The 11,407-nt window shown below is 46.2% G+C and overlaps 1 protein-coding gene across 1 annotated transcript in view; it reads left to right on the top strand.

Moving 5' to 3' along the window:
- The window catches only part of LOC129848522 (armadillo-like helical domain-containing protein 3), a gene marked incomplete at its 5' end in the record, with an annotated part of 52,228 nt that overhangs the window by 1,805 nt on the left and 39,016 nt on the right, over window positions 1-11,407 (top strand). The window contains 4 exon segments of the mRNA XM_055915681.1: window positions 595-655; window positions 836-882; window positions 1,100-1,175; window positions 2,289-2,382. Of these exon segments, the coding sequence (XP_055771656.1) occupies window positions 595-655; window positions 836-882; window positions 1,100-1,175; window positions 2,289-2,382 (278 nt within the window).

Genomic DNA, 11,407 nt, shown 5'->3' with positions numbered 1-11,407 from the left:
TATTTTTGTTCTATTTCTATTCTACAAATGAGACCTTCTTTTTACTGTAGTCTCAGCTTGACAGCTTGCATTCTAGGAGTGTGTGTGTGTGTGTGTTTGTTTTTCAGAGCAACCAGGTTTTGATGTTAATATTCAGGGTGAAAACACCAGGAAGAGCTGTCTCTGCTTAGAAACAGGAAGAGCTGTCTGTCTGCTTAGAAACAGGAAGAGCTGTCTGTCTGCTTAGAAACAGGAAGAGCTGTCTGTCTGCTTAGAAACAGGAAGAGCTGTCTGTCTGCTTAGAAACAGGAAGACCTATCTGTCTGCTTAGAAACAGGAAGAGCTGTCTGTCTGCTTAGAAACAGGATTAGCTGTCTGTCTGCTTAGAAACAGGAAGAGCTGTCTGTCTGCTTAGAAACAGGAAGAGCTGTCTGTCTGCTTAGAAACAGGAAGAGCTGTCTGTCTGCTTAGAAACAGGAAGAGCTGTCTGTCTGCTTAGAAATAGATCACATTAAAGTAAAAGATGATGAGATATTTCATGTTCATACTTTCATATCCTCAGGGCAGACATTTTATGTTGATTGTCATGTTCTCCCCTTGTGTCTGTTTCTGCAGACAGTACAAAGACAAAGAGGAGGAGAACCATGGAGGCTTCTTCTCTACACTAACCAGTATGGTAAGAACACATCTGATCCTACAATGAAATACAGTACAACATATTGGGCCACTTTCCCAGACACAGATTAAGTCTATTGATCTATGTGACCCACCAACACACCGCAACAACTAATCCTTCTCCTAAACAACTGTCAACGTTGTCAACTTTCTTTCATTGTAATTCCTGTCTTGTCCACAGGTGGGCAGTATGTTCATTGCAGATGCAGATGAGAAGCTCTCAGTACAGTAAGTACATGCTTAGATTATAAATTGCCCTTAGTCACAGATCTAGTAGGTGAAAAACAATCCTGACTCTAGTTCAGTGTCTATAGGACAACTTCATCCATGCAGAGTGATCGGGACCTCTTTGGTACCTTAGTCAGTGTGATGTCACAAATACAATCTGGAACCATTGTTCTAATTGGCTGATATTGACCTTTGACCCCTCTCTGACCTCCCCCAGGACCAATGAGGCGATTCTGCTGGCGCTGTACGAGGCCGTGCACCTCAACCGCAACTTCATCACTGTTCTCGCTCAGGTAACTTAGACTACTGTCGCTAGGAACAAAACTACTTCTACTGTCGCTAGGAACAAAATTACTACTGTCGCTAGGAACAAAACTACTTCTACTGTCGCTAGGAACAAAACTACTTCTACTGTCGCTAGGAACAAAACTACTTCTACTGTCGCTAGGAACAAAACTACTTCTACTGTCGCTAGGAACAAAACTACTTCTACTGTAGCTAGGAACAAAACTACTTCTACTGTCGCTAGGAACAAAACTACTTCTACTGTCGCTAGGAACAAAACTACTTCTACTGTCGCTAGGAACAAAACTACTTCTACTGTCGCTAGGAACAAAACTACTTCTACTGTCGCTAGGAACAAAACTACTTCTACTGTCGCTAGGAACAAAACTACTTCTACTGTCGCTAGGAACAAAACTACTTCTACTGTCGCTAGGAACAAAACTACTTCTACTGTCGCTAGGAACAAAACTACTTCTACTGTCGCTAGGAACAAAACTACTTCTACTGTCGCTAGGAACAAAACTACTTCTACTGTCGCTAGAAACAAAACTACTTCTACTGTCGCTAGAAACAAAACTACTTCTACTGCCGCTAGGAACAAAACTACTTCTACTGTCGCTAGGAACAAAACTACTTCTACTGTCGCTAGAAACAAAACTACTTCTACTGTCGCTAGGAACAAAACTACTTCTTTGCTAGAAACAATTAGGGTGGGGGGGGGGGGGGGGCAGAGAGGGTGAGGGAGGCAGGGAGACGGACAGAGAGGGTGAGGGAGGGAGGGAGGCGGACAGAGAGGGTGAGGGCGAGAAGCAGAGGGAGAGGGTGGGAGTGAGTGAGGGAGGCAGAGAGAGAGGGTGGGGGTGGTGAGGGTAGGAGGCAGAGAGAGGGTGAGGGAGGGAGGTATAGAGAGAGGGGGTGAGGGCGGAGGTAAAGAAGGGGGAGGGGGTCATTCGTTCTTTTTCCTAAAGTCAGTGTTTTGGTTCTATCAGGCGCCAGCATCTCTGATGTCTGATAGTGTTGTATAGAATGACCTGACGCTGACTGGAAAGGAGAACAAATCTGCCTCCTCTACCTCTCTTTCCCCTCCTCACTCATTTGCTCTGTCACCTGTCAATCAACAGAGTCACCCAGAGATTGACATCCCGACCACACCCATCACCCCTGTTCTGACCACTCCCACGACACCACTCGGCACAACCCCACCCTCTATGGACAGTGAGTAACATGATTGGTCCTGTCTCTTATTCCATGAATGAATGAAATTTACAAAATGAATTATTGACTGAATGAGTGAATGAAATGAAACCTTTATTAGTAGGAATTTTCACTAGTGTTTAAATTGACATAGTTACAATTTTTTTAAATCTTTCCTATGTTCTGTTACTGGGGTAATTCTGGAAAATGGAAGGGTTGGCCAGAGTCAACCAAGACTCAGAATCCCCCTTCACTCCTTTAGTCCACCTTCACTCCTTTAGTCCCCTTCACTCCTTTAGTCCCACTTCCCTGCTTTAGTTCCCCTTCACTCCTTTAGTCCCCCTTCACTCCTTTAGTCCCCCTTCACTCCTTTAGTCCCCTTCACTCCTTTAGTCCCACTTCACTGCTTTAGTTCCCCTTCACTCCTTTAGTCCCCCTTCACTCCTTTAGTCCCCTTCACTCCTTTAGTCCCACTTCACTGCTTTAGTCCCCCTTCACTCCTTTAGTCCCCCTTCACTCCTTTAGTCCCCCTTCACTGCTTTAGTCCCCCTTCACTCCTTTAATTCCCCTTCACTCCTTTAATTCCCCTTCACTCCTTTAGTTCTCCTTTAGGTCCCCTTCACTCCTTTAGTCCCCCTTCACTGCTTTAGTTCCCCTTCACTCCTTTAGTCCCCCTTCACTCCTTTAGTTCTCCTTTAGTTCCCCTTCACTCCTTTAGTTCCCCTTCACTCCTTTAGTCCCCCTTCACTCCTTTAATTCCCTTTCACTCCTTTAGTTCTCCTTTAGTCCCCCTTCACTCCTTTAGTCCCCCTTCACTCCTTTAATTCCCCTTCACTCCTTTAGTCCCCCTTCACTCCTTTAATTCCCCTTCACTCCTTTAGTTCTCCTTTAGTCCCCCTTCACTCCTTTAATTCCCCTTCACTCCTTTAGTTCTCCTTTAGTCCCCCTTCACTCCTTTAGTCCCCCTTCACTCCTTTAGTTCTCCTTCACTCCTTTAGTTCTCCTTCACTCCTTTAGTTCTCCTTTAGTCCCCCTTCACTCCTTTAGTCCCCCTTCACTCCTTTAATTCCCCTTCACTCCTTTAGTTCTCCTTTAGTCCCCCTTCACTCCTTTAATTCCCCTTCACTCCTTTAGTTCTCCTTTAGGCCCCCTTCACTCCTTTAGTCCCCCTTCACTCCTTTAATTCCCCTTCACTCCTTTAGTTCTCCTTTAGTCCCCCTTCACTCCTTTAGTTCCCCTTCACTCATTTAGTCCCCCTTCACTGCTTTAGTTCCCCTTCACTCCTTTAGTTCCCCTTCACTCCTTTAGTTCCCCTTCACTCCTTTAATTCCCCTTCACTCCTTTAGTTCTCCTTTAGTTCCCCTTCACTCCTTTAGTTCCCCTTCACTGCTTTAGTTCCCCTTCACTCCTTTAGTTCCCCTTCACTCCTTTAGTTCCCCTTCACTGCTTTAGTTCCCCTTCACTCCTTTAGTTCTCCTTTAGTTCCCCTTCACTGCTTTAGTCCCCCTTCACTCCTTTAGTTCCCCTTCACTCCTTTAGTTCCCCTTCACTACTTTAATTCCCCTTTAGTCCCCCTTCACTCCTTTAGTCCCCTTCACTGCTTTAGTCCCCCTTCACTCCTTTAATCCCCCTTCACTGCTTTGGTCCCCCTTCACTCCTTTAGTCCCACTTCACTGCTTTAGTCCCCCTTCACTCCTTTAGTCCCCCTTCACTCCTTTAGTTCCCCTTCACTCCTTTAATTCCCCTTCACTCCTTTAATTCTCCTTTAGTTCCCCTTCACTCCTTTAGTTCCCCTTCACTGTTATAGTTCCCCTTCACTGTTATAGTTCCCCTTCACTCCTTTAGTCCCCCTTCACTCCTTTAGTTCTCCTTTAGTTCCCCTTCACTCCTTTAGTTCCCCTTCACTCCTTTAGTCCCCCTTCACTCCTTTAATTCCCCTTCACTCCTTTAGTTCTCCTTTAGTCCCCCTTCACTCCTTTAATCCCCCTTCACTCCTTTAGTTCTCCTTTAGTCCCCCTTCACTCCTTTAATTCCCCTTCACTCCTTTAGTTCTCCTTTAGTCCCCCTTCACTCCTTTAGTTCCCCTTCACTGCTTTAGTCCCCCTTCACTCCTTTAGTTCCCCTTCACTCCTTTAGTTCCCCTTCACTACTTTAATTCCCCTTTAGTCCCCCTTCACTCCTTTAGTCCCCCTTCACTCCTTTAGTCCCCTTCACTCCTTTAGTCCCACTTCACTGCTTTAGTCCCCCTTCACTCCTTTAATCCCCCTTCACTGCTTTGGTCCCCCTTCACTCCTTTAGTCCCACTTCACTGCTTTAGTCCCCCTTCACTCCTTTAGTTCCCCTTCACTCCTTTAATTCCCCTTCACTCCTTTAGTTCTCCTTTAGTCCCCCTTCACTCCTTTAGTTCCCCTTCACTCCTTTAGTTCCCCTTCACTCCTTTAGTCCCCCTTCACTCCTTTAATTCCCCTTCACTCCTTTAGTTCTCCTTTAGTCCCCCTTCACTCCTTTAATCCCCCTTCACTCCTTTAGTTCTCCTTTAGTCCCCCTTCACTCCTTTAATCCCCCTTCACTCCTTTAGTTCTCCTTTAGTCCCCCTTCACTCCTTTAGTCCCCCTTCACTCCTTTAGTTCCCCTTCACTCCTTTCGTCCCCCTTCACTCCTTTAGTCCCACTTAACTCCTTTAATTCCCCTTCACTCATTTAGTTCTCCTTTAGTCCCCATTCACTCCTTTAGTCCCCCTTCACTCCTTTAGTTCCCCTTCACTGCTTTAGTTCCCCTTCACTCCTTTAGTTCCCCTTCACTCCTTTTGTTCTCCTTTAGTCCCCCTTCACTCCTTTAGTCCCCCTTCACTCCTTTAATTCCCCTTCATTCCTTTAGTCCCCCTTCACTCCTTTAATTCCCCTTCACTCCTTTAGTTCTCCTTTAGTTCCCCTTCACTCCTTTAGTTCCCCTTCACTCCTTTAGTCCCCCTTCACTCCTTTAATTCCCCTTCACTCCTTTAGTTCTCCTTTAGTCCCCCTTCACTCCTTTAGTCCCCCTTCACTCCTTTAATTCCCCTTCATTCCTTTAGTCCCCCTTCACTCCTTTAATTCCCCTTCACTCCTTTAGTTCTCCTTTAGTCCCCCTTCACTCCTTTAATTCCCCTTCACTCCTTTAGTTCTCCTTTAGTCCCCCTTCACTGCTTTAGTCCCCCTTCACTCCTTTAATTCCCCTTCACTCCTTTAGTTCTCCTTTAGTCCCCCTTCACTCCTTTAGTCCCCCTTCACTCCTTTAGTTCCCCTTCACTCCTTTAGTTCCCCTTCGCTCCTTTTGTCCCCCTTCACTCCTTTAGTCCCCCTTCACTCCTTTAATTCCCCTTCACTCCTTTAGTTCTCCTTTAGTCCCCCTTCACTCCTTTAGTCCCCCTTCACTCCTTTAATTCCCCTTCATTCCTTTAATTCCCCTTCACTCCTTTAGTTCTCCTTTAGTTCCCCTTCACTGCTTTAGTTCCCCTTCACTCCTTTAGTTCCCCTTCAATCCTTTAGTACCCTTCACTCCTTTAGTACCCCTTCACTCCTTTAATTCCCCTTCACTGCTTTAGTTCCCCTTCACTCCTTTAGTTCCCCTTCACTCCTTTAGTTCCCCTTCACTCCTTTAGTTCTCCTTTAGTCCCCCTTCACTCCTTTAGTCCCCCTTCACTCCTTTAATTCCCCTTCACTCCTTTAGTTCTCATTTAGATCCCCTTCACTGCTTTAGTTCCCCTTCACTGCTTTAGTTCCCCTTTACTGCTTTAGTTCCCCTTTACTCCTTTAATTCCCCTTCACTCCTTTAATTCCCCTTCACTCCTTTAGTTCCCCTTCACTCCTTTAGTTCCCCTTCACTGCTTTAGTTCCCCTTCACTCCTTTAGTTCCCCTTCACTCCTTTAGTTCCCCTTCACTGCTTTAGTTCCCCTTCACTCCTTTAGTTCTCCTTTAGTTCCCCTTCACTGCTTTAGTTCCCCTTCACTCCTTTAGTTCCCCTTCACTACTTTAATTCCCCTTCACTCCTTTAGTTCTCCTTCACTCCTTTAGTTCTCCTTTAGTCCCCCTTCACTCCTTTAGTTCCCCTTCACTCCTTTAGTTCTCCTTCACTCCTTTAGTTCTCCTTCACTCCTTTAGTTCTCCTTCACTCCTTTAGTTCCCCTTCACTCCTTTAGTTCCCCTTCACTCCTTTAATTCCCCTTCACTCCTTTAGTTCTCCTTTAGTTCCCCTTCACTCCTTTTGTCCCCCTTCACTCCTTTAGTCCCCCTTCACTCCTTTAATTCCCCTTCACTCCTTTAGTTCTCCTTTAGTCCCCCTTCACTCCTTTAGTTCCCCTTCACTCCTTTAGTTCCCCTTCACTCCTTTAGTTCCCCTTCACTCCTTTAATTCCCCTTCATTGCTTTAGTTCCCCTTCACTCCTTTAGTGCCCCTTCACTCCTTTAGTTCCCCTTCACTCCTTTAGTTCTCCTTTAGTCCCCCTTCACTCCTTTAGTCCCCCTTCACTCCTTTAATTCCCCTTCACTCCTTTAGTTCTCCTTTAGTTCCCCTTCACTCCTTTAGTTCCCCTTCACTGCTTTAGTTCCCCTTCACTCCTTTAGTTCCCCTTCACTCCTTTAGTTCCCCTTCACTCCTTTAGTTCCCCTTCACTCCTTTAGTTCCCCCTCACTCCTTTAGTTCCCCTTCACTGCTTTAGTTCCCCTTCACTCCTTTAGTTCCCCTTCACTGCTTTAGTTCCCCTTCACTCCTTTAGTTCCCCTTCACTGCTTTAGTTCCCCTTCACTCCTTTAGTTCTCCTTTAGTTCCCCTTCACTGCTTTAGTTCCCCTTCACTCCTTTAGTCCCCCTTCACTCCTTTAGTTCTCCTTCACTCCTTTAGTTCCCCTTCACTACTTTAATTCCCCTTCACTCCTTTAGTTCTCCTTCACTCCTTTAGTTCTCCTTTAGTCCCCCTTCACTCCTTTAGTTCCCCTTCACTCCTTTAGTTCTCCTTCACTCCTTTAGTTCCCCTTCACTCCTTTAGTTCCCCTTCACTCCTTTAATTTCCCTTCACTCCTTTAGTTCTCCTTTAGTTCCCCTTCACTCCTTTAGTTCCCCTTCACTCCTTTAGTTCCCCTTCACTCCTTTAGTTCCCCTTCACTCCTTTAGTCCCCCTTCACTCCTTTAATTCCCCTTCACTCCTTTAGTTCTCCTTTAGTACCCCTTCACTGCTTTAGTTCCCCTTCACTCCTTTAGTTCCCCTTCACTCCTTTAGTTCCCCTTCACTCCTTTAATTCCCCTTCACTCCTTTAGTTCTCCTTTAGTTCCCCTTCACTCCTTTAGTCCCCCTTCACTGCTTTAGTTCCCCTTCACTGCTTTAGTTCCCCTTCACTCCTTTAGTCCCCCTTCACTGCTTTAGTTCCCCTTCACTCCTTTAGTTCTCCTTTAGTTCCCCTTCACTGCTTTAGTCCCCCTTCACTCCTTTAGTTCCCCTTCACTCCTTTAATTCCCCCTCACTACTTTAATTCCCCTTTAGTCCCCCTTCACTCCTTTAGTCCCCCTTCACTCCTTTAGTCCCACTTCACTCCTTTAGTCCCACTTCACTCCTTTAGTCCCACTTCACTCCTTTAGTTCTCCTTTAGTACCCCTTCACTGCTTTAGTCCCCCTTCACTCCTTTAGTTCCCCTTCACTCCTTTAATTCCCCTTCACTACTTTAATTCCCCTTTAGTCCCCCTTCACTCCTTTAGTCCCCCTTCACTCCTTTAGTTCCCCTTCACTCCTTTAGTCCCCCTTCACTGCTTTAGTTCCCCTTCACTCCTTTAGTTCTCCTTTTGTTCCCCTTCACTGCTTTAGTCCCCCTTCACTCCTTTAGTTCCCCTTCACTCCTTTAATTCCCCTTCACTACTTTAATTCCCCTTTAGTCCCCCTTCACTCCTTTAGTCCCCCTTCACTCCTTTAGTTCCCCTTCACTCCTTTAATTCCCCTTCACTACTTTAATTCCCCTTTAGTCCCCCTTCACTCCTTTTGTCCCCCTTCACTCCTTTAGTCCCCCTTCACTCCTTTAGTCCCCCTTCACTGCTTTAGTTCCCCTTCACTCCTTTAGTTCTCCTTTAGTTCCCCTTCACTGCTTTAGTCCCCCTTCACTCCTTTAGTTCCCCTTCACTCCTTTAATTCCCCTTTAGTCCCCCTTCACTCCTTTAGTCCCCCTTCACTCCTTTAGTCCCCTTCACTCCTTTAGTCCCCCTTCACTCCTTTAGTCCCCCTTCACTGCTTTGGTGCCCCTTCACACCTTTAGTCCCACTTCACTGCTTTAGTCCCCCTTCACTCCTTTAGTCCCCCTTCACTCCTTTAGTTCCCCTTCACTCCTTTAGTTCCCCTTCACTCCTTTAATTCCCCTTCACTCCTTTAGTTCTCCTTTAGTTCCCCTTCACTCCTTTAGTTCCCCTTCACTGTTATAGTTCCCCTTCACTCCTTTAGTCCCCCTTCACTCCTTTAGTTCTCCTTTAGTTCCCCTTCACTCCTTTAGTTCCCCTTCACTCCTTTAGTCCCCCTTCACTCCTTTAGTACTCCTTTAGTCCCCCTTCACTCCTTTAGTCCCCCTTCACTCCTTTATTTCCCCTTCACTCCTTTAGTCCCCCTTCACTCCTTTAATTCCCCTTCACTCCTTTAGTTCTCCTTTAGTCCCCCTTCACTCCTTTAATTCCCCTTCACTCCTTTAGTTCTCCTTTAGTCCACCTTCACTCCTTTAATTCCCCTTCACTCCTTTAGTTCTCCTTTAGTCCCCCTTCACTCCTTTAGTCCCCCTTCACTCCTTTAGTTCCCCTTCACTCCTTTAGTTCCCCTTCACTCCTTTAGTCCCCCTTCACTCCTTTAGTCCCCCTTCACTCCTTTAATTCCCCTTCACTCCTTTAGTTCTCCTTTAGTCCCCCTTCACTCCTTTAGTTCCCCTTCACTGCTTTAGTTCCCCTTCACTCCTTTAGTCCCCCTTCACTCCTTTAGTCCCCCTTCACTCCTTTAGTTCCCCTTCACTCCTTTAGTTCCCCTTCACTCCTTTAGTTCTCCTTTAGTTCCCCTTCACTCCTTTAGTTCCCCTTCACTCCTTTAGTCCCCCTTCACTCCTTTAATTCCCCTTCACTCCTTTAGTTCTCCTTTAGTCCCTCTTCACTCCTTTAGTCCCCCTTCACTCCTTTAATTCCCCTTCACTCCTTTAGTCCCCCTTCACTCCTTTAATTCCCCTTCACTCCTTTAGTTCTCCTTTAGTTCCCCTTCACTCCTTTAATTCCCCTTCACTCCTTTAGTTCTCCTTTAGTCCCCCTTCACTCCTTTAGTCCCCCTTCACTCCTTTAATTCCCCTTCACTCCTTTAGTTCTCCTTCACTCCTTTAGTTCCCCTTCGCTCCTTTTGTCCCCCTTCACTCCTTTAGTCCCCCTTCACTCCTTTATTTCCCCTTCACTCCTTTAGTTCTCCTTTAGTCCCCCTTCACTCCTTTAGTCCCCCTTCACTCCTTTAATTCCCCTTCACTCCTTTAATTCCCCTTCACTCCTTTAGTTCTCCTTTAGTTCCCCTTCACTCCTTTAGTTCCCCTTCACTGCTTTAGTTCCCCTTCACTGCTTTAGTTCCCCTTCACTCCTTTAGTTCCCCTTCACTGCTTTAGTTCCCCTTCACTCCTTTAGTTCCCCTTCACTCCTTTAGTTCCCCTTCACTCCTTTAGTTCTCCTTTAGTCCCCCTTCACTCCTTTAGTCCCCCTTCACTCCTTTAATTCCCCTTCACTCCTTTAGTTCTATTTAGTTCTCCTTCACCTATTTAGTTCCCCTTCACTGCTTTAGTTCCCCTTCACTCCTTTAGTTCCCCTTCACTCCTTTAGTTCTCCTTTAGTTCCCCTTCACTGCTTTAGTTCCCCTTCACTCCTTTAGTCCCCCTTCACTCCTTTAGTCCCCCTTCACTGCTTTAGTTCCCCTTCACTCCTTTAGTTCCCCTTCACTCCTTTAATTCCCCTTCACTCCTTTAGTTCTCCTTCACTCCTTTAGTTCTCCTTTAGTCCCCCTTCACTCCTTTAGTTCCCCTTCACTGCTTTAGTTCCCCTTCACTCCTTTAGTTCCCCTTCACTCCTTTAGTTCTCCTTCACTCCTTTAGTTCCCCTTCACTCCTTTAGTTCCCCTTCACTCCTTTAATTCCCCTTCACTCCTTTAGTTCTCCTTTAGTTCCCCTTCACTCCTTTAGTTCCCCTTCACTGCTTTAGTTCCCCTTCACTCCTTTAGTTCTCCTTTAGTTCCCCTTCACTCCTTTAGTTCCCCTTCACTGCTTTAGTTCCCCTTCACTCCTTTAGTTACCCTTCACTGCTTTAGTTCCCCTTCACTGCTTTAGTTCCCCTTCACTCCTTTAGTTCCCCTTCACTGCTTTAGTTCCCCTTCACTCCTTTAGTTCCCCTTCACTCCTTTAGTTCTCCTTTAGTTCCCCTTCACTCCTTTAGTTCCCCTTCACTGCTTTAGTTCCCCTTCACTCCTTTAGTTCCCCTTCACTGCTTTAGTTCCCCTTCACTCCTTTAGTTCCCCTTCACTGCTTTAGTTCCCCTTCACTCCTTTAGTTCCCCTTCACTACTTTAGTTCCCCTTCACTCTTTTAGTTCCCCTTCACTCCTTTAGTCCCCCTTCACTCCTTTAGTTCCCCTTCACTCTTTTAGTTCCCCTTCCCCCCTTTAGTTCCCCTTCCCCCTTAAAACCAGTGGACAGAGAAGGAAACATTTTAAGAAGCGTCTGAAACATTCTGTTTTAAAGAAATACGTTTCTCGTCATTGTTTTTGGCCGCCCATTTATGTTAACCCCTCCATACACGTGCTCCACACGCACACGAACACACACAATCTGAACCTGTTCAGTTCACGTGCAATGTAACTGTTAAAACATGCATGGTGTGTGTTTCTCGCTAAAAGCCATTTGCTGTATGAAATATTAACGGAACTGGCTTCAAATACAGATGAATCTTTCAGGTAGAGAATCAAGTCACGCACGCACGCACGCACGCACGCACGCACGCACGCACGCACGCACGCACGCACGCACGCACGCACGC

Source organism: Salvelinus fontinalis, unplaced genomic scaffold (assembly GCF_029448725.1).
Source record: "Salvelinus fontinalis isolate EN_2023a unplaced genomic scaffold, ASM2944872v1 scaffold_1037, whole genome shotgun sequence".
Classification (NCBI taxonomy): domain Eukaryota; kingdom Metazoa; phylum Chordata; class Actinopteri; order Salmoniformes; family Salmonidae; genus Salvelinus; species Salvelinus fontinalis.
The sequence above is the reverse complement of the archived record's forward strand: the minus strand, read 5'-3'. Positions and strand labels throughout refer to the sequence as shown.